This window comes from Enhydra lutris, unplaced genomic scaffold, assembly GCF_002288905.1.
Source record: "Enhydra lutris kenyoni isolate GAN:26980312 unplaced genomic scaffold, ASM228890v2 scaffoldscaffold12, whole genome shotgun sequence".
NCBI classification, from domain to species: Eukaryota; Metazoa; Chordata; class Mammalia; order Carnivora; family Mustelidae; genus Enhydra; species Enhydra lutris.
In genome coordinates this window covers 54,084,179-54,105,757 of record NW_019154096.1, presented here as the reverse complement: position 1 = coordinate 54,105,757, position 21,579 = coordinate 54,084,179, and the positions used below count along the sequence as shown (strand labels likewise).

The 21,579-nt window shown below is 41.6% G+C and overlaps 1 protein-coding gene across 1 annotated transcript in view; it reads left to right on the top strand.

The window, feature by feature from the left end:
- LOC111145330 (chromosome unknown C10orf76 homolog) overlaps positions 1 to 21,579 on the top strand; it is a 182,045-nt gene that overhangs the window by 31,800 nt on the left and 128,666 nt on the right. Inside the window, exons 11-19 of the mRNA XM_022500169.1 lie at positions 262 to 322; positions 2,364 to 2,410; positions 2,953 to 3,028; positions 4,856 to 4,949; positions 8,697 to 8,798; positions 11,973 to 12,031; positions 13,993 to 14,058; positions 14,913 to 14,982; positions 16,051 to 16,111. Of these exons, the coding sequence (XP_022355877.1) occupies positions 262 to 322; positions 2,364 to 2,410; positions 2,953 to 3,028; positions 4,856 to 4,949; positions 8,697 to 8,798; positions 11,973 to 12,031; positions 13,993 to 14,058; positions 14,913 to 14,982; positions 16,051 to 16,111 (636 nt within the window). The remainder of the gene's footprint in view (positions 1 to 261; positions 323 to 2,363; positions 2,411 to 2,952; positions 3,029 to 4,855; positions 4,950 to 8,696; positions 8,799 to 11,972; positions 12,032 to 13,992; positions 14,059 to 14,912; positions 14,983 to 16,050; positions 16,112 to 21,579) is intronic.

Sequence of the window (21,579 nt, the reverse complement as noted above, 5' to 3'; positions counted from 1 at the left end):
TGTTAGAGCAGTTTCACACGTTTGCAGCTTGCTTTCTGAGTCTCTCCCAGAGTAGCCAGGCATTTTGATACACGCTGCCTCAAGAGCAGATGCATGCCTTTTGGCTTGCAGGGGGAACTGCTATGGCTGGATTGTCACAATGCTTTTGTTTTCTGGAGTCATTGAATTCTGTGAGTGCCCTGCCCTGATTACCTAGAATGCCAAGGACAAAGACATACTTAATAAGTAATACTAAAGTTGAATTTAGTTATTTTTGTTCAGGCAGTATAAAGACAAGGAAGAAGAACACCAGAGTGGTTTTTTCTCTGCTTTAACAAATATGGTAAGTCTGACTTGTTTTTTCTGTCCTGCTAGGAATTTAAGAGGTCTGTAGGGGGTAGACAAATTTGGACTCAGAAGTTCAAATGTTTGAGATGATGGCATGATGAGGGGAGAGTGTCTCAGAGCAGATTTTTTTGAGAGCTCTATCTCTTTTATTGATTTCCAAACCCAAGTAAGGTAGGAAAGAGAGAGCTCTGATTGCCCTGGGACTGATATTTTCAAATTAATTAATTCAGTTTTTTAAAGGCTAAAAAAGCATACATATTAAGTCAGACTTTTGCCTCCTGAAGAGCTAGCTGTGTTTGAGAACTGACCCTGCAGAATATTGAATAGGAGAGTTTAGATCTGAGTGTAGCCCGGAGTGCTCTTTTGCTGTCTGCTATGGCCACTTGATTCCTCAGAGCTGGTCCTGGAGTCAAGGAATTGATGGAAAAGATTTGAGCTACTCCTCTAAAGATTTAATGGACTGAGAGGTCCCTAATTTAGGAAAGTTTGATCCATTTTGTAAGACTTCTGAACAAGGTTTCTCAGCCTTGACACCATAGGCATTTTGGGCCAGATAACCCGGGACTAGTTTTTTTTTTTTTTTTTTTTTTTTTTTTTAAGATTTTATTCATTTATTTGTCAGAGAGATACACAGAGAGGGAACACAAGCAGGGGCAGTGGGAGAAAGAGAAGTAGGCTCCCTACTGAGCAGGCAGCCCAATGCGGGGCTCGATTCCAGGACCCTGAGATCAGACCTGAGCCGAAGGCAGACACTTAATGACTGAGCCCTCCGGGTGCCCCCTAGGACTAATTTTTAAGAGATAAATCTGGTAGGTCTTAGAATCTAGGCAGATTCAGAAAGTCTTTTTCCTTGGACATTACTATTCAAATAGTGACCTGTAGGGTAAGATAGTTTTTGAGTTCTTTGCAAAAAACAGTCATCCCTCTACCCCTGAAATGGGCCCTTATTCTCCCCAAAGCCTATGTCTTCTTCCCTCCTTTCTCAGAGCTTTCTCTGAGAAAAGGAGCTGCTCAGCTTTTTAACTTTGAAGCATAAATGAGTAAAGATTGTCAGAGGTTAGAGCAGTATGAGTGAGTGCTATGTTGGTATTTGGTTAAATGAATTAGATACAACTGCTCCAGGGATTGTTGCCTTTTAGCAAAGGAAGAAGTTTTGTACGAAACAAAGGAAGTTCCAGCTGCGTAGTTTGGGAACATCAGTGGGCAGATGGAAAGGTATTTTCAGAGGGATAGCCATCTTTCTCAGTGCCTCTGATGTTACACACGTTGGAGGCAACCTACTCTGTTTACTTATTTGGCTCCCCTGCCTGTGACACAAACTAAAGATTTTGTGATCTGAAAGCTGGACAGTGGGTCTCACATAGACATTTCTGGTCTGAAACTCAAGCTGAAGACGGCACTATGTTGGGTATGAAATCAGTGTGCTTTCTGTGGTACTCTGCATGAGTTTCTGGCTTCAAGTAAGCAGCTTTCAGGAAAGATGCCAAGTGATGAGGAGGTCTATGTTAACACTTACTTGATGTCAGTAGTTAACTAAATTTACACATTGAAAAGGAGAGCTGGATAAGGGTCTTGATTGTTCTTTTTGTAGAAGATTTTATTTATATATTTGTCAGGGAGAGAGAGAGCACGTGAGTGCACAAGCAAGGGGAGCGGCAGGCAGAGTTCAGAGAATCAGGCTCTCTGCTGAGCAAGGAGCCCGATGTGAGACTTGATCCCAGGACCCTGGGATCATGACCTGAGCCCAAGGCAGACACTTAAGGACTAAGCCATCCAGGCGTCCCCTGATTGTTCTTTTTTAAGGCCCTTTAAGGAAAGATAGTTTAGTGGCGTTCTCATTATTTCATTTTATTACTTGTGAATCTTTGAAGATCTTGAAATAGGGCTGGTTTTGGTCTGTATGACTGATGGGCCAGAGTTCCATGTTCCCTCAGTCTGCACACCACTTATTTTTTCACTGATCAAAGACTTCATAAGCACAGATCTCTTCTCCCATTTCTGTGCTATAAGCATGCAATTCCTCTTTTCTTCCACAGGTGGGCAGCATGTTCATAGCAGATGCCCATGAGAAAATCTCAGTACAGTAAGTGCCTCACATTCTTGTGCAGTGACTTGAACTTCAGTGTGGGCTCTCTGGCTGGATGTGAATCTGAAACGTTACCTCTTGCTAATCTTTTACAGATTGAGACTTTCATGGTGATTTATCCAGTGTTTCTTGGGTTTTAAACAAGAATGGACCCATAGAAACCACTACTTTGGTCATGTCTGTGGGAGCCCTAAGAAGCTGATAAATGGTTCCCAGCTGTCTCTGGAATGAAATGAAAGAGGCCGGGTGTCTGAGCCAGTGAAGGACTTAGCTGGATTGGGGTGGAAAAGTGAGAGGGAAAATAGGGAATGAAGTAGATAACAAATAGTCCTAAGGAATTAAGTAAAGTTAAGGCCCTGACTCCTTGCCTGTATATCCCTTGTATAAACCCTAAGATGAAATAAAGGGAACATTAGAAATGCAAAGGGATTGGTAATGAGGATCTGGGGTGAAATTGTATCTTGCTGATCATACTGTTTTAACTCTTCCATTGTAAGAGCCTCTCCAATTTGTTCTCTCTCTCTTTTTTTTTTCTTTAGAACCAATGAGGCCATCCTTCTGGCACTTTATGAAGCTGTTCATTTAAATCGTAATTTCATCACAGTGTTAGCTCAGGTTGGTTATATTAAAAACTCCAGTGCTTCTCCCTGAATTTCATACAGATTCACTTCACTGAAAAGCCTATCTGGCTGTGCCTATTTAAACCTTGCTTTGTATTGGTAGGCGATAGTAACAGAGGTACATCAATTGTCTTTGCTTCAGGCTATCCCCAAATATGTATGTTTCCATTTGGTGCTGAAGTGGGTCTGATAAAATGCAAAGTATTGGGTTTGACCAGTCTTCTAATTCTTTTGACCAGTTTCCTGATTTTGTTAACCGAGATAAGTGGAGATTACTTCATTTTGAGTGGAGATTACTTCTTTTTGTTCACTGGCAATCCCTTGGTATTATCTGCCCATATGTCAGGCTTTCTGCTTCTAAACCACCGTGGAATTAAAACTAGAGATAAAATAGGCCAAGTCACTTGTCTTATTATTTCACTAATTTCCAGAGAAGAAAAGTAAAAAAATATCTTGTCTACCATAAGGCTAGCTGTTAACAACAACAACAACAACAACAACAACAAAATGGTCTACAAATGTTGAAAGCGGGAAGTCCTAGAATACTGAGTGCTGGGTCACTTAACGCAGCTTAGGATATCCTCAGTAGCTGGTAGAGAAGGGGACTAACATGGGCTGAGAACTCAAGTGCTGTCCATGAAGGATGTCTTTAAAAATTGATAAAATGTTTTTATCCTAAAGTCAGAGTGTTTAAAATATGTATGTAGGTGTCTTTAAAAAGAACATTTGCTTTTGCCTTTTTCTCAAAGGGCAGATGTATATGAAATCACTGAGTTTTAACAAGAAAAAAAAAATGAGGTCGTGCTTAAAAAGTAATGTTCTGGCTTGGGGTCTGCCTAGGAAGACACTTATTATATATCAAGAGAACATGAGAGATTTTATCCACTATTCCCATTATGTTTGTCTGCTCTCTGAATTCTGTAGCTGATTTTAAAGGAGGATGAGGGAGGTGGAACACTGCAAAAAGCTGTTGAGGAAGAGAAGGGAGTAGCCATCACCCAGCTTAATTTTTTTTTTTTTTTTTAAGATTTCATTTATTTGTCAGAGAGAGCGGGCGCACAAGCAGTCAGAATGGCAGGGAGAGGCAGAGAGAGAAGCAGGCTCCCCGCTGAGCAAGGAGCAGGATGTGAGACTCGATCCTAGGACCCTGGGATCAAGATCTGAGCTGAAGGCAGCGGCTTAACCCATTGAGCCACTCAGACACCCCACCCAGCTTAATTCTTAAGAACTCATGTGACAGAGATGGCTAAGGAAGGTCAGGAACAGAGGAGTTATCTGTTTTGGTCCCAGTGGATGTCTCCCCGGTGTCTCTGCTTCCACCCTGCATACTCTTCTTAGTTGTGGAAAAGGGAGGCTGCTGTCTGCATAGCTCTTTTTTATAGCACTTTATCTACTTGCCTTGTCTGTACTTACTAGTCAACTCTGTGGTCATCAGAACAGTCTATAGATACGTTTTAGGTTGATGAGAGTCTGATGAGAGCAATCCTTGCCCAGATTCAGATAGGACTCAGATACCCTTTTTTTTTTTTTTTTTGCTGGAATAATCTCATGTATTTGTTTACCTCAGTTTTTTTGCAGGGTTCTGCAGAAAAATTTATGTAATGGAAACTTACTTGCTTAAAGAAAACTAGCTCACAGAGCTTCTTATTAGAGTTTAGTAAGCATCAACAGGAATCAGGTTCTCAGGGGAGCTCAGTGTAAAAGCAGTCCCTCCTAAGTGAGCATTCCGTCTAATTATGAGGCCAGGAATACGAAAGGATATTATGGAGAGGATACTCAGAACTGGGTTATGTCTTTTCTTTCTTGCTTCTGTTTCTTTCAGAGTCATCCAGAAATGGGCTTGGTGACAACCCCTGTCAGTCCTGCTCCTACAACCCCAGCCACACCACTTGGGACCACGCCGCCCTCCTCTGATGGTAAGCCCACCACCTCTTGTTTTCTTGACTAATACGATCTTGAATCTTTCAGGGTAAGCATAGCTGTGTTGAACAAAGAACACAGTTGTTAATTCTTCCAGCTAAGAAATTGTTCTGAGGTTCTGTCTTTTAGGACTTATAAAGCTCTAAAGGAAGCTTTGGAAAAGAAAGTCAAGTGTTTTTCTTTGTGTAAGAAGCTACATAACTCTAACTTGTCCTCAGGGAATGGTTGTAGAATCATGCGGTGCTAGATCTGAAAGGGACCTATGAGGTCAGTAATGCCTATCCTGCCAAACTCTTAGGATACTTGTGAGGCTCTGATGAGGTATTTTATGACTATCTCTCTGAAATGAATATAAGATAGTAATATTATCTCATGTTACCATTGGCCAAATGAGGGAATTGAGGCCAGAAAAATAAGTGGATCACCTCATGTTATTGAGAATTGAGACTAAGAACCAGGACATGGGTCAGGACAAGGACCATGTCTGTTTTGTTCACTGCTGTCTGTCCGGTGTAGTGCCTAGCGTAGTCACTGCTTAATAAAGACTTGTTGAGTACATGGATGAGAAAGTGAACCCAGGATTTTACTCACTGGTAAGTATCTGCCAGCCCTTCCAGTGGGAAAACAATAAGCTTTGAGTGTATTATAATTGAGAATTTGGTGGGTATTTAAGACTTCTCCCCCTAAAATACACCCACCCACCCACACAGAATTTCTGCTTTATAAATTTTATGGCTGGAACTTAAGAACAAGGTAACAGGAAATAAATTATGAATTTTCCCCAATGAAGTTTGTCATCTAAGTGTGTTTGATAGAGTATATTAACCTAAAAATAATCTTTTTTTTTTTTTAAAGATTTTATTTATTTATTTGACAGAGAGAGATCACAAGTAGATGGAGAGGCAGGCAGAGAGAGAGAGAGAGAGAGAGGGAAGCAGGCTCCCTGCTGAGCAGAGAGCCCAATGCGGGACTCAATCCCAAGACCCTGAGATCATGACCCGAGCCGAAGGCAGCAGCTTAACCCACTGAGCCACCCAGGCGCCCCTAAAAATAATCTTTGTTAATACTCAGTGTTTTGCCTAAAATATTTACTGAATTTTGAGTAAAGAAACAGGAAATTTAACTTCAGTCCTTTCTCTGTGCCTCTTTGTGGTCTGTGAAATGACCTTGTTTGGTCTGCTTTTTCTCCTTCAAATTTTCGTCTAGCACATGCGGCGGTGGCAGTTGAAAGTGGTGAAAGTGGCGTTGGTACAGAAACGTGTCAGGGAGGTGCCATTGATATTCAAGTCTATGGTAGCAAATTGGATCTGTTTAGAACTGAAAGCCAAATTCCAAAATATCTTAATGAGAAGGAGCAAGTAGTAAGGACTGCCTACTTGTCTGCTTTTTCAGGTCACTGAAAAATCCAATAGAAATACTGTTGTTTCTCTTTAAGGATGAAGCCTGCCTGGTTACCATGGATATCAAAAGCTGTATATATATAAAAATATCTATCTATCTATCTATCTATCTATCTGAGTCCCATGCGATGTTGGGGTTTGGATGCTTCAGAGAACTGTCTTTCAAACTGTTCATTGTGAACACTTTCACCCACACACTTGATTATGCAATGGCAGGATTTGTGCTTACTTACCTACAACCAGTGAGCTTTTATTTTTTCTAGTGGGAAGATGGAGTCAGCCCACTTTCAAATGACTGTCTCCCTTAACAGAGGCTGCTGGGAAGAATTATGAAGCCAAAGATCAAGGAATAACTCTTCTTTAGGAACGAGATTTTAATTTGTGAGGGATTTTATTCTATTTCTTCTGTTTTGTTCTTTTTCCTCTCTCCTGATTCCTTTCCTTTCTGTAGGGATGCTAAGCATGATAACCTTGTTTCAGGTTTTGTTTTCAATTATGTATAGTGGTGCTCAGTGGCCCAGTTATATTTAAAGGTATGTCCCTGGAGCCATTATTTTTAAAAGTCAGCAGTTTAGATGTAACATTTGTTCTCAGCTCAGACTTGACATTTGACAACTCAGCCTTGGCATGAGAGGACTTTCTGGTAAACTAAAAATACATATACTTCTATATTTCTACATATTACATAAGACATTTTTCCAGTTACTGCTGTGTGTGAGTGGGAAAAAAGTTCCACTCACCAGTTAGATGCCTCTTTGTATGGGACAAAGGAAGGATTATGGGCCCTGAGGTTCAAAATAGGCTGGAGTTTTGAGTGGAAAGTTTCAGGTCATTAACCCATAGTATGAATTAAGACCTTTTAGTATTTCAACATAAAAATATATTTGTCTTTTATTAGTTTTGGGGGGCTGAACTGTGGGAAAAGAGCCAAGGATTGGGCATGCTAATTTCTTCTTATAAGGCTTTTGTTGTGCTTGTTGTGTGTTATGGAACCATTATATGCAAATGTTTCCCATTGTTAATAAATGTTCTCAGCATACATCGTAATAACTCCAGAGGGATCCATTGCGATTATGAATACATATTATGAATAATATCCCAAACTCAACTGAGTCTTCTATGGGTGAATATACAGTAGAAAGCTATAGATTCTCTAGCCTGTCTGAGCCAGCATGAGTCTCCTTTTGCTTCTATATTATGTCTTGGTGTAAAAACAGTTAACAAGATGTGTAAGTCTAATTTAAAGTCTTAGAAGCTTGAAAAATCTACGTTAAGACTATTCTGGGGGCTCCTGGCTGGCTGTTGGTAGAGCATGGGACTCGTGATATCAGGGTCGTGAGTTCAAGCCCCATTTGGGTGTAGAGGAAAAAAGAAAAAGGAAGAAAAAAGCCTGTTCTGTGTGGGTCCCGGCCCTGGTTTGGTCCCTCATTGTTCATTAAGATTGTGGCTCAGAGGGGCACCTGGGTGGCTCAGTGGGTTAAAGCCTCTGCCTTCGGCTCAGGTCATGATCTCAGGGTCCTGGGATCGAGCCCCACATCAGGCTCTCTGCTCCGCAGGGAGCCTGCTTCCTCCTCTCTCTCTGCCTGCCTTTCTGCCTACTTGTGATCTCTGTCTGTCAAATAAATAAATAAAAATCTTAAAAAAAAAAAAGATTGTGGCTCAGAGAGTGGGGACAAGGGGTAGTTTCTTTTAGAAATAACAAGCAGCTGGGTAAATACAACTCAGTTTCTAGGCTGTCCCAGTCAGTAATGCCCACCTGTTTTTAGCCTGGTATTCTTTTTCAGGTTCCCTTTTAGGGGGAAAGGGATTAAGGAGTAGAATTTGAATATAGTTCTGCTGTAACTTTTTTCCATTCCATCTTGGGTATTTCCAGCCTCAAGGCTTTTTGTCAGAACTGAGCAAGATTTCTCCTTATTAGGAATGAATTGTCATTTATTTTAAGCAGGAGACTCATCAAAGCAAGGCTCATTTATATTCAATACAGATCTTTCCCTTAGGTACAAGTCAGAGTGCCTTCAGAAGGGCCCTGAACACTTTTGGGTTACTTGAGAATAGAAGTGGAATCAAAAGACCCTTCTTAGGATGTGGGGAGAAAAGCACTGTTCCTGAAGACTGGTCCTTTTAGATTATGAGAAGGGTACTGGCTTTACTCTTGGGAGTAGGAAGGGCTCTAGAGGTCTAGGAACAGTAGCTAAGGGTTTTATTATAAGCACTTAGTCCTCCCTCTTTTGTGGAAAAAGTTTATTTAGTGATTTCCTTGCCTGCTTGCAAATTGGCTATGTAGGTAGAAGTGTTAGATGCAATATGTTGTAGGCTAAGTGCATTTCATCTGTTCTATTCCAGTTATAAGTTCTGTGGAACTCCCACTGGATGCAGATGTACAGACCAGTAATCTACTGATAACGTTCTTGAAGTATAGCTCGATTGTCATGCAGGACACCAAAGGTAAGGCATGCTATTTTGGGGGCTCAGGAAGCAGGGGGTGTGGCCGCAACGACTTAGCTAGAATTAAGGAGCAGCATGAATACTTTGAAGCTTTGACAGGATAAAGCACTGGGGCCTCCTGTATAGGGTGATGGTCCTGATTACTGGAAAACAGTAATTTCTCACTGCCAGATGGCAATTAGGTGGTGTTGGGAAAACCTGGAGCTAGAGGGGGAGTACTTCAAAAATAGAACAGGAAAAAAAAATTGGTCTCTACAAAAACTAGCAAGTCATTTTAGCAGATTTTGGTAAGTAGATGCAAACTCTTTTGTGTGGGAAGTGGGGGGATTAGCACACTTCAGGGAATTCCCTTTTGAGGACAAGCACTGGAAGCATCAGCTTGTGGTGAGAATTCATGGACTGTTGTATCAAGTACAGTAGGAAGAGGTGAGATTAAGAGGGACAGTGTTCCTTAACACTTAAAATAGAAGTGTCAGTACCCATCCAGAGATGCAGAGTGGAAGCAGAAGAGGACTGGCTGTTGGAAAAGTTTGAGTTTATTGTCTCTAGTTTCCTGCTATTCATCTGTTTATGATCTTTCAGTGATCTTTTAATTGATGGTAGGGAAGGGGAATATTTGGGCTAGGTGTGAGAAGGGATTGGGAGGAAACCCAGCAGATTCTATCCAGTATATAATTCAGTCCATTGAGAGCTACAGAGATGGTGAACGTCTGAGACTTGGCAAGTGACATCTGACAGATGAGGATGGCAAGACTTTTGTGTATCTCTGTTTCTTGAGGCCATTGCTTCTCCTTTATGTGGGGAGGGGGGTAACCTCTTTCTTTCTCTAGAAATGTCACAGCAACCACAGAAGAGAGAGACTGCGTAGATGTGACCCTGCAAATGAATTTGTAGCTTTGCTTGGTATAACACAGTGAATTGAGGCCCTTAGAACTTACTTTTAGCTTTAATGATCATATAAAGCTGTTTGTCCTGGTCACTTTGTCATATGTAAAATGGAAGGCAAAACTGAGGGCGGATTAATTTTAGTATGAGTGGTCTCAGCCTTTCTTTCTAAACTCAGGCTCATCCAGGTCTTTGCCAGCAGGCAGCCTAAATATGGCAATGGGCAAGGTTAGGTACTATGAAGAATTAATTTCAAAAATGGCTCCTGTGAGACTGAGGGAGAGGGGAGGGGGGAAAATGGCTCCTGGGTGGCTACGTTGGCTCAGCTATCTTACTATTAAGCCCCTGACTTTCTGCATGCCCTGACTAACAGGATTTCATTATGATTTTAGGAACAATAGAAGTAACTTTTTCTTGGCTCTGCTCTGTCCCCACACCCTAGATTTTAGCTGTTTCTTTTTAATTATATATTTATTGTTTGATACCTATGAAAAGATACTTCTAATATATAGGAATATGAAATTATAAAGTTTTTAGTAAATATAATAAATAGCATGAGTTATAAAGTATAATAATAAAATGAACATGTGAGTGGTAGACTCAGCTGAACAAATATTAATGATGTTGAAGCTACCTGTGTGTTCCCTTCCCAGTAGTTCTTGTCTTCTCTAGTCTGCAGAATTTTATCATTCCCTTGATTCAGCTCTGCCCTCAAAGCCTTTTTTTTCCTGAGGTTCTTCTGACTTGGGTGTTGTCACCTTGGAGGAGTATCTGCTCAACCTTTAAAATAGACATAGACAAAAATATTAAAAAATATATGTATACCTATATATAAATTTTAAAGTTGATTCACCAAAATCTTAACAGGACATATGGATGGGATGATTAAACTTAGTTTTTATTGTCCTTTTTTTGTGCTTCTTTGAATATGAAAAAGTTAGTAATGAAATATGCCTTATTTTTGTATTCAGAAACACTTTTTTTTTTTTTTTTTTAAGTGGAGAGATAGCTGCGGGCTTTTTTTTTTTTTACAGGAGTTGCTCATCAGCTTTTGGGGAAGGGTAGAATAGTGCCAGAGAAACTCTTTGGCTAGAGGTAGGTAGAAGAGTCTCATGAATCTAGTTTTGCACAGGCAGGGGCATTTCTTTGCTGGGTGCCTAGGAGTGCTGATGTAAGCTCTAGGGAATGTCAAGGAAGTATTATAATCATTACTGTGTATACACTGTGTGTCTGTGAGGGGAGGTGAAAAATATTTCTGGCCTACAACCCCCATTATGCCTTCTAATTGTCAGGTTTTAGTTGATTTTATCTTTGAGGAAGTAGCAGGTTAATGTCAGGGTGAGTTCTATTAGCTCCTTTCTGTAGCACTGTAATCTGTTAATAGATCTTCTCTCAGAATGGACTTCAAGCCAGGTCCTGTCAAAGCTAATTGAAGCATCATAACCATTTGTCCATTTTGGATATGCTGGTATGACCCTCTTCTCGCCTCCATTTCACCCCTTACCCACAAAGATCCTGGGAAGTAAATAAGCTTTGATGTGGTAATTGGCAGTGATGGAGTAGCTCTTTCTTGGTCATTTGTGTGGGCTTAAAGCCCTGCCACTGAGGTTGCCTTCTTTTTTATTAACTAGAATGTGAGTTCTGGGAGACCAGGGACCTTTCTTCAGTTCAGTGCTATATCTGTAATGCCTAGCATAGTGCCTGCCACGTAGTAGGTATTAAGTAAATATTTGTAGAGTGAATAACTTTGCCAAGAAGGAAAGAAATATGATGAAACATTTACAGCTTTCCCAGTCATATGTAGTGTGCACAGCACAAGTAAAAGGCAGGGGCTGGACCCTGGTTTTCAGTTAATTTGTTTCTGATTCCACTGCCAGTTTGATAAGAACAGTTAGAAAACCTTTCTAGGTTTTGTGGGATGTGACTGTAGATGGTGGTGCTTGAAGTTGGTAGATGGGAAGGTGTGGGGAAGAAGGGAAGAGACCTGACTATTCAGAAGCAAAGGATTGATATGGAAGCAAAGGGCGTGGCCCTGATTTGGGCCATGACAGTAGGAACCATAATAATTAGATTCTCAGGAAGGTGATTAGCTATCCATTTTTCTAAAACATCTTCTGGGGATTCTTTTGCCTAGTAGAATAGCAAGAATTCCTCTTGATTTTTCATTCAGGAATTTTGTGTGGAGGGGGAAAGTAGAAATGATCTTTGTGGTGACACACATCTTTATTCTCTATAGAAACTTGGTTTGGATGATATAGAGAGAAGGGTTTGTTTATTTTTTCTTTACAGATGAGCACCGGCTTCACAGTGGCAAACTCTGTCTGATTATACTTACGTGTATTGCAGAGGTAGGTGTCAGGTGTCACTCTCGTCCTCTGATATTAGCTAATCTCTTACAAAGTGCTATCTTTTTTCTTCCTGTCTCCTGTTCCTGACTTTAAGGATCCTAAAGGTCGGGAAAGAAAATCTTTCCTCTTTGTATCATCTGTCTCCTCCCACTAGAATGTAAGCTCTGATAGCAAGGTCCTTCACCAGTGTATTCTCAGTGTCTAGCACATAGTAGAGCCTCAGTTAGTATTTAGAGGTTTAATTAGTAATGAACTGTGTTATGATAACTGCTATAATTTTGAACTGGAAGACATGAGCTCTTAAGAGTTTTAAATATGAGATTTAGGGGCGTCTGGGTGGCTCAGTGGGTTAAAGCCTCTGCCTTCAGCTCAGGTCATGATCTCAGGGTCCTGGGATCGAGCCCCGCATCGGGTTCTCTGCTCAGCAGGGAGCCTGCTTCCTCTCCTCTCTCTGCCTGCCTCTCTGCCTACTTGTGATCTCTCTCTGTCAAATAAATAAATAAAATCTTTAAAAAAAGATAGATAAATATAAGATTTAAGCCTCTGTAGAAGAAATAATCCTGCTCTTTGAAGCTGCTCATGTTGGGTCTTTTGCATTTAGCAAAATGAAAAAAGGAGCTCAAGTTTCCTGTGGGGGGTGATGGACAGAAAAATGAAAGAGGGAGATTGGAAACCGAGTAAAGTTGGGCTGATTGCAGTTTGGTGAAGAAGAAGAGCCCGAGAGTAAACATAAAAGGTGCTTTATAAGGCCTAAACTCACCCTGAGTCTTGGTGGCAGCACAAGTGTAAAAAGAAAACCTCAGGGACCAAATGGCGTCACTTAGGCAGATCCCTAGTTATGGGCAGAACTTGAGTCAATTTAGAGCTAAATTTTCTCTTTAGCTACCCTCTTTATTATCCCTTATTTTGATCTTTTCTCTCTCAAGAAAAATAGTAAAGGTGGTCCACATGGAGTAAATATCTTGCTCATTCTTTCCCTTTTTGTGTTCTCTGTGAAAAGATGACCTACTTTTCACAGGTTATGGGTAGTTGGTTACAGAAGAGCTGCTTATTAGCAGTGGACCTGGTGTAATTGCTTTTCAGAAATCTTTCTAAGAAAATCTTTAAAGGAGTTGTTTTCCACAAATTGTAACAGTTCTAGTAATTGGAGTCTGTAGGCATGTCAGATCTTCAGAAAAGGTGTTGGGAAAGGGCCAAGGGTTGCTCATTACCAATTGGTGGGTGAGAGGTTTTTGATTTCCCATCAGTCTTCAGCAAAGCCAGAGATAGACGGGGTCTTGCCTCCTGCCATGCTGCCTGTGTAGCAGTTTTCTCCTGCTGTGCCAAGCCCATTCCCGGCAGAGTGCAGACCTTTCTTCTTAATCGTGGGATCCTTATGTGGAGTCTGCACATGTATCCTGCAGCCCCGATGAAAACCTTCAAGCTGTCACAAACAGAACAGGCTCCTTGGGCAGATGGCAAGGAAGAGAGAATAGGAAAACAGATTCCTCTCAGCATTTGCCTCAAGTCCTGTGCCTTAATTTTTTATTGTTTGTAATTTGCCGAGAGATTTTTGGCCAGTTAGAGACACACTGGGAAATTACACCCAATTAAAAGCTCATGGTTTAAGTAGGGTTTGACATTAAGACTCTTGGCTTATCCCATTAGCTCTCTTAACAGGTCCTTGAGAGTAGTTCTTTTTCTTTTCTTTCCTTTTTAAAGATTTTATTTATTTACTTGAGAGAGAGAGTGAGAGAGAGCAAGCACGACTGAGTAGGGAGCCCGATGCAGGACTCGATCCTGGGATTTAAGGATTATGACCTGAGCTGAGGGCAGATGCCTAACCAACTGAGCCACCCAGGCGCCCCTTGAAAGTAGTTCTTGAAGTCCAAGGATTTGTAGCAAGTGTGATAGATGATAAACTGAGTTTCCCAAGTATAGCTCTCATTCCTTACTTTTTCTCCTTATTTCTATTTTTTTAGGATCAGTATGCAAATGCATTTTTGCATGACGACAATATGAATTTTCGAGTAAACTTACACAGAATGGTAGGTGTGACTTTTGTTTCTTGTTTTTTCTTAGAGGAAATTTTTGGTATGTTGGCAGGATTGGGGAGGATGAGATTGATCCTACTTAGAACAAATGTGGGTGGAATGTTGTACTAAAGGGCTTTTGCTTAACTGCTGTTCAGCAGGCCCAAGCCTGTTGTTGGGATTTTTTTTTTTTCGTGTCATGGAGCTCTTTCTTACTCAAGAGAGGATGGAAAGATCCACAACCATGTCCCCATGGCAATAATATTAGAATGTATCAGTAATGTAGATTTCAACAAGGAGATGGGCCTAAGCCTTTTGTTTTCAAAATGTAGTACGATCTTTGATTAGTTAAGACCAGATGCTGTTTTATTTGAGAAGTGGGGGAAATAGAATATGCAGGTATCAGGGAGTTACTTCAAACTTGGAGGTATGTTCAGAAATACACTTTGAGGTTTATATTGAAACTTACTTTTGTTTTTTTGCAATGGGCTACTGTTGCTGCCTCTACACAGTTACCTTCTGCTCTTTTTATTATTTTATCAAAGAAAAATGCCAGTATACCTCTTGTTGTTAGTAATGTCACTTGTACAGATAAAATCAAAATAAAAACAACAGCTTTCCCATTGTAGTATGCTCCATTGCCCTTTGGGGCTGTTGTCTTGCTGTGAATTGTGTTTTTGTCACAGGCCTGCATTGATAACTGAGAAGCATTTACAAGTCCTCCCTGCCCCACCCCACCCCCATGACTAGAAAAAGAAAGAAAAGGTAGCATCTCTGTAGTAGTGATTTTATTTGCATGAAAAACATGATGATGAGCCATTGGATGTCAGTTCAGGTGTCTACTAATTTCATTTCTTTTTTGTGTGAAGCCTATGAGACACAGGAAGAAGGCAGCGGACAAGAACCTTCCCTGCCGTCCCTTAGTATGTGCAGTACTGGGTGAGTCTCGTCAGAATTGGCACTTTTCTGAGCCAGTGACAGATTTTCATGATTAAGAGGAGGGGTAGGTCCTGGTTGCTGTGCTTCTCCCTCAGAGAAGGTACTAGTTACGTTTCTTCTCTGGTCTAAGAAACCATATTTATTGTTACCAACTCCAACAAATAGAATGCTCAGTTAAAGGGTTCTGTTGTTTAAAGAAAAAGATCTTTCCAGGGAGACAAACGGCTAAGTCTAAGCCTGATACATGATTTAAATTTGTAAAATGTCTTATTCCTGATCAAAATTTTAAATTCTTCGGTTCCCTTCTTGGTCCAGATTGATGTGTCAGCTGGCCAGGAGGCTTGAAGCTCACAGATCAGACATACAAAACTTCCTCTTGAGTAAATTAAGCTGAGATGAGCCTGACAGAGCTGACAGTAGGGGATTCTATCTTATGTGATTTTGTCTGCCCACAATTTTGCGTTTTCCTTAGGGGAATGATCTGAACTCTTAATCCCATTTCACTTGGATATTCAGCCCTGGTTCCTAGAGCTACTTGATTTTAGAAACAGTAATTAAGACTATACAATAAGCCTCTATTGACCCAAAGCCCCACAGACCATTCAATCAATATCTGTCAGGCTGAGCGTGATTGTGAGATGAGATAGGCTCACATAACTTCAGAGCTTAACATGGAATGTTACATGGATGTGATCCATACTTTCTTCTCCATTTTCCTCATCACTCAGTTCTCAGAATATGATTTCCCTTTGGAATTTTGTATTAGTGCCATGGTATAAATTATCTGTGCAATGAAATCTCTTGTGCACCTGCATTTATTGGTAGGTCAAGGTATCCTTCTGGAAGTAGGAGAGTGAGCTAATTTTCTTGTTACTTTACAAGTGGCAGGTGGTGAAAAGTGTTGCAACAAGTACCTTATATAAAATAAATTTACAGTGCACGTGAATAAAGATGTGGTTAGTGGTTGTCATTCAGCATGAATGCAAGGTATACTGAGGTTTTTTCCAAGTGAAAGGCATGAAATGCATTTCATTCTGATTGATTTAATTGTTCTCCTTTCCCTCTCAGACCTGATGGTAGAGTTTATTGTAACACACATGATGAAGGAGTTTCCTATGGATCTGTATGTGTAAGTACCATGGTTCACTTAATGTGTGCAAATCTATTTTACAGAATTGAGTGATAGGAAATTTATAGTCACAAAATTCTGTATACACTTCAGGAAAAACTCATTTGTGTATGGAGAAGTGTCAGGGAGTATTTTATGGCCCAGATTTATACATCTTTACAGAAGGGAGGAGAATGTACAAACCACAGTTTGGATTCTGCACATATCTTCATTATCACTTTAGGCATACTACATGAAGAACAGGGCTGATGCACTGAAGCAGTGATCATGGGTGGCTGTTATAATCCAAAGGTATGGAATACCAGCAAGCCACGTAGTCATCCCTGGGCTTTGGCGTTAAAGTAGTCAGCAGTAGTTAGAAGGTGGGGAAAGACCAGAGAAATAGAGCTTTTGGTCTCTTGTTATCCTACATAGTCCAGCAGCCTAGTCAGAACTATTCTAGCTAGGCAAATTATATGTATAGTGACCTGGCTGGGAGATTCCTGCCTCCTGAGGAGATCAGATTGTTTATCGACAGACAGAGATCACAAGTAGGCAGAGAGGCAGGCAGAGAGAGAGGAGGAAGCAGGCTCCCCCCAACCGCTGAGCAGAGAGCCCGATGCGGGGCTCGATCCCAAGACCCTGGGATCATGACTCAAGCTGAAGGCAGAGGCTTTAACCCACTGAGCCATCCAGGCGCCCCCAAAATCATCATATTTTAATAAAGTTTGAGTCCTCAGGCTTTCTCTCTCCTTTACTGTTTCTGCATTCGTCTTACATCTAATGCCCAAGAACAGCTGTGCCACAGTGGTGTGATCCCAAATATATATATTTTTTCCTTAAAAAGCATCTGAATTGAGTCTGACAACAGAATTGCAACTTCCATTTTTTTTTCAGCAAGAGAGCAGTTTGGTGAATAGCAGTGTCTGTGCCTCATTCTAGAGACAGACCTGGGATCTAGGGAGGTATAAACAATTTTTACTCTGAATAGAGTAGACTTCCAACTTTGATCTTAGTTTCCTAGGTATAAATAATGATATAAATTTTACTTTTAGGTAAGTAGGTTGCAGTTTGGGTTTTTTTCTTATCTTTTTCTTTTTTTGAGATTTTATTAGAGGGAGAGCAAGCATGAGTGGTGGGGAAGAGCAGAGGGAGAGGGAGACGAAAGCTCCCCGCTGAGCAGGGAGTCTGATGTGAGGCTTGATCCCAGGACCGCAGGATCATGACCTAAGCTAAAGGCAGACACTTAACGGACTGAGCCACCCAGGTGCTCCACAGTTTTCATTTTTATGTTTGCATTTTCTTTTGGTGTTTAGAAGTAAGCCTGATTTTTTTTTTTTTTTTTTTTTTTATTTGACAGAGATCACAAGCAGGCAGAGAGGCAGGCAGAGAGAGAGGAGGAAGCAGGCTCCTTGCTGAGCAGAGAGCCCGATGCGGGGCTCAATCCCAGGACCCTGAGATCATGACCTGAGCCGAAGGCAGCGGCTTAACCCACTGAGCCACCCAGGCGCCCCTGATTCTTTATTTTAATTCAAACACCATGAAAGCTGCTTTTTTTTTTTTTTTTTAAATGAAACTGATTAGATAAGTTTTCAGTTTGTTTAACGTGTGTCTCTGAACCTCAGCACTTAGGGATCAGATTTGTTTTACTACAGACTTTATATGTAGCTTGGTTATCTTATGTTCTTGCTTTAGGATATGCTATTTACCTTTAGTGTAGTATTACAGTCTCAGTTTTCTCATTTTCTGAGTAAGGAAACTTAGACTCTGTTGGCTGAGTGCTTGGCCCAGGTTTATTCTGTTAGTGAGCACCATTGCCTAGACCTGAACTCAGCTTTTCTTACTATAAATCCTAAGTGGTTGCCATCCCATCTTCACTGGTATTGGTTATCTATTGCTGTGTGATGACCTCAGACTGAGTGGTGTAAAACAGGTATTTATTATCTCACAATATCTGTGGTTGAGGAATCCAGCAGCAGTGTAGCTGGGTAGTTTTGGAATAGGGTTTCTTACAAGGCTGCAGTCGGTGTTAGCTGGCGGGGGTGGGGGGATGGGCGGTGAGGGGCTGGGGGCTCGGTTGAGTGTCCAACTCGTGTTTTCTGCTCAGGTAATGATCTCATGGGTTGTGAGATCAAGCCCCATATTGGGCTCTGTGCTTACTTCAGAGTCTGTTTGGGACTTTTTCCCTCTTCCTCCCTTTCCCTCCCCCTCGCGTGCGTGCTCTCTCTCTCTCTCTCAAATACATAAATAAATCTTTAAAAAAAAAGTGTTAGCTGGGCCTGTAGGCATCTGAGGCTCTACTGGGCTGGAGAATTTGCTTGCAAGCTTACTTACATAGTTGTTGGCAAACCTCAGTTCCTTGCCATGTGGACCTTTTCATAGGGTTGCTCACCACAGCTGGCTTCCTCCTACACAAGTAATCCAAGAGAGAAAGAGAGTGAGAGTCCAGGATGGAAGCTGTAGGGTCTTTTATAACCTAATCTCAAATGACATACCATTTCTGCTGGTCATGTAGACCAACTCTGATACAGTTGTTGGTCTATGTTGGTCTATCCTTATGTAAGGATGTAAATGCCAGAAGGTGGGGACCACTGGGGGCCATCTTGCAGGCTAACTACCACAGTGGCACACCAAGTTAAGTTGCATTACTACGATTCAGACTCCCTAGATCAGAGAGACTCAGGTCTCTCTCACCCCAGAGGCTGTACCCTTAACTGCTGCTGTGATAAGTGACAAAAACATTTGCACAGGGTGACTAATGCTAACTGGGGCATCAGAGAAGATAACAGAGAAGGTTGCATTTGACCTGAGTCATGAAGAAACAGTGGGAGTTTTCTATGTGGAAGAGAGGGGGAGGGACACACAAGCAGGGGACTGGCATGTTCAAAAGCTTGGAGGTTTGAAAGCGTGGCATGTTTGGAAGGTAGAAAGGAATTCAGGATGATTAGAGTGGAAGGTGCATGGAGGGAGCATAGGAGAGTAGAAAAATGGTTGCCTGAGATTAAGTGGCTGATGGGGACGGTTGAAGGTGGGATGACATGATAAGATTGTGTGTTCAGCACATAGAGTTAGAGGTATGTGCCTGTCTACCCAGACCCTCACATCACAGCCAGTGAACCTGGTCTACATAAATATTTTAACTCCCTCCTCCCCCCCAGTTTCTGCCTCTTTTGGTATTACGTTGCTTTCTCAGTTGCTTTTTCCACCTGCTCCCTAATTGAATGTCCTGAGGTTAGGGAAGATGGAGAAGATAATGAGGCATCAAACTGACAGAGGCTGGGCGGAAGACTCCACGTCAGGCTGAATACACTTTCTTCATTACTACCCATGCGCATATATTCAGATCTCCCCACCCCCTCCTCCAACCCTCTTCCCGGTTTTTGGCATTTGGAGCATCAAGTCCTTTTTAGGTGAACTTCTCTGCTCCCAGCTGGGCATCAGGCCAGGTTGCTGCTCTCACTTCTCATTATGTACTGCTTTTCAGCAGCATACCACAGAATGAGAAATTGAAAGCAAAATGAATTTCTACCATTTCAGATAAGTTTATAATCCTCCTGCTGAAATACGAAGAAATAGGGAGTGTGGAAAGACTTAATACTCAAAACCAGAATCTGGGTTAGAAATGAAAAATTTCACATCTGTGTATGAATGCTGTAGGTAAAGTAATAATGGGGAAAGATGCGTATACCAAAAAGAGAGAGAGAGAGAAAAGAAAAGTCTTGCTCGGAGCAGTAAGAGGTGGGGAAACTTTAACCAATGAATTTCATTCTTCACAGTATTCCTTGGTTCTTGCTGCCACCCCCACTGCTGCCACGGGATTTAGGAGTGAGGAGAAGTTGTCTCGGGGAGAGTAAACTTTCCTTTAAGCTACTCTTAACACAGAAATCTTGGACTCTTTCTCAGTAAGAGATTCTCTCACCTGGGAGTAGGCACCGGAAGAAAGTAGAAACTTTAGTGGACCACACAAGAAGACTTCGGGTTAGGGGCGCCTGGGTGGCTCAGTTAGTTAAGTGCCTGCCTTTGGCTCAGGTCATGATCCCAGGGTCCTGGGATCGAGCCCCACATTGGGCCCCTGCGGGAAGTCTGCCTCTGCCTCTTCCCACCGTCCCTGACTTGTGCTCTCTCTCAAATAAAAATAAAAATCTTCAAAGAAGACTTTGGGTTAAAGCAGAACTGTCTCATGTTGAAATAGGAAACCAATATGTGCATAAAAAACACCCCAAAGAAGCAATAAATTTGGAGTAATTCAGCCGGTCTACATTTTAACGTTGTAGCAGTTGTTAAAATTTTCATTTTGCTTGGTAAATAGTGTAAGTTCTTTTTTTTTTTTTTTTTAAGATTTTATTTATTTATTTGACAGACAGAGATCGCAAGTAGGCAGAGGCAGGCAGAGAGAGAGGAAGGGAAGCAGGCTCCCTGCTGAGCAGAGAGCCAATGCGGGGCTCGATCCCAGGACCCTGGGACCATGACCTGAGCAGAAGGCAGAGGCTTTAACCCACTGAGCCACCCAGGCGCCCCAATGGTGTAAGTTCTTGAGACTACCAGGCCGGTTATGTCACCGGTTGGGTGGCTGTAGAGGTGGGAACAGAGCTTAGGAACAGTGTCAGAGTGAATATGGGTGGTCTTTGAACCAGAGATTGGTAGCAGCCGGGTGGGAGCGTAAGTAGTGTCTCCTTGCTGCTCCACAAGGGCTCCGTGTTGGGATGGCATCATCAGTAGAGGCAGGGTGCAGGCGGTCCAGATCCAGGCCAGGTGAGAAATGCTGGTATGTGGAATGTGTTGTGCACGGACGGTCACGTTTGGGCAGCATCCCACCATCTTTGCTGGCTGCAGCAAGCCTGTCAGCACCAGGTACCTAATGACTACCAGCTTAATGGGGAAATTGATAGAGGAGTTTGTATATTCCTAAATTAAATCATGGCTTGAACCAGGGCATCTTGTAGCTAGCAACAGTTGCATCAAACAGGAGATCACACCATAATGTCTAAAAATCAGCAATAGATTTGGAAACTATTGGGGTGATTTATACTATAATTTATGTCACTTGATAAGCAGTTTTGATATAATTTAGTTCATTAAGAGAGTAAAAGAGAATTATTTAAAAAAATTTTTTTAACTTTCTAAAGAATTTTATTTATTTATTTGACAGAGAGAGATCATAAGTAGGCAGAGAGACAGGCAGAGAGAGAGAGGTGGAAGCATGCTCCCTGCTGAGCAGAGAGCCTAACGCGGGGCTCGATCCCAGGACCCTGAAATCATGACACGAGCTGAAGACAGAGGCTTCTCTCTGAGCCACCCAAGCACCCTTGTAGTGTTATTGTTTTGTTTGGGCTTCTTTTTTTTGCCCTCCTCTTTCCCTCTTTTCTAGGAAGCCTAAGAAGAAATTAGCTGCCTTTACTTTCACTTGATTCCTGAGCTGTCAGATTGATTCTCTATAGGTTGCTACCTACATTATCTGTTGAAGTTAGTAGGATCTTAGGTTACTCTTT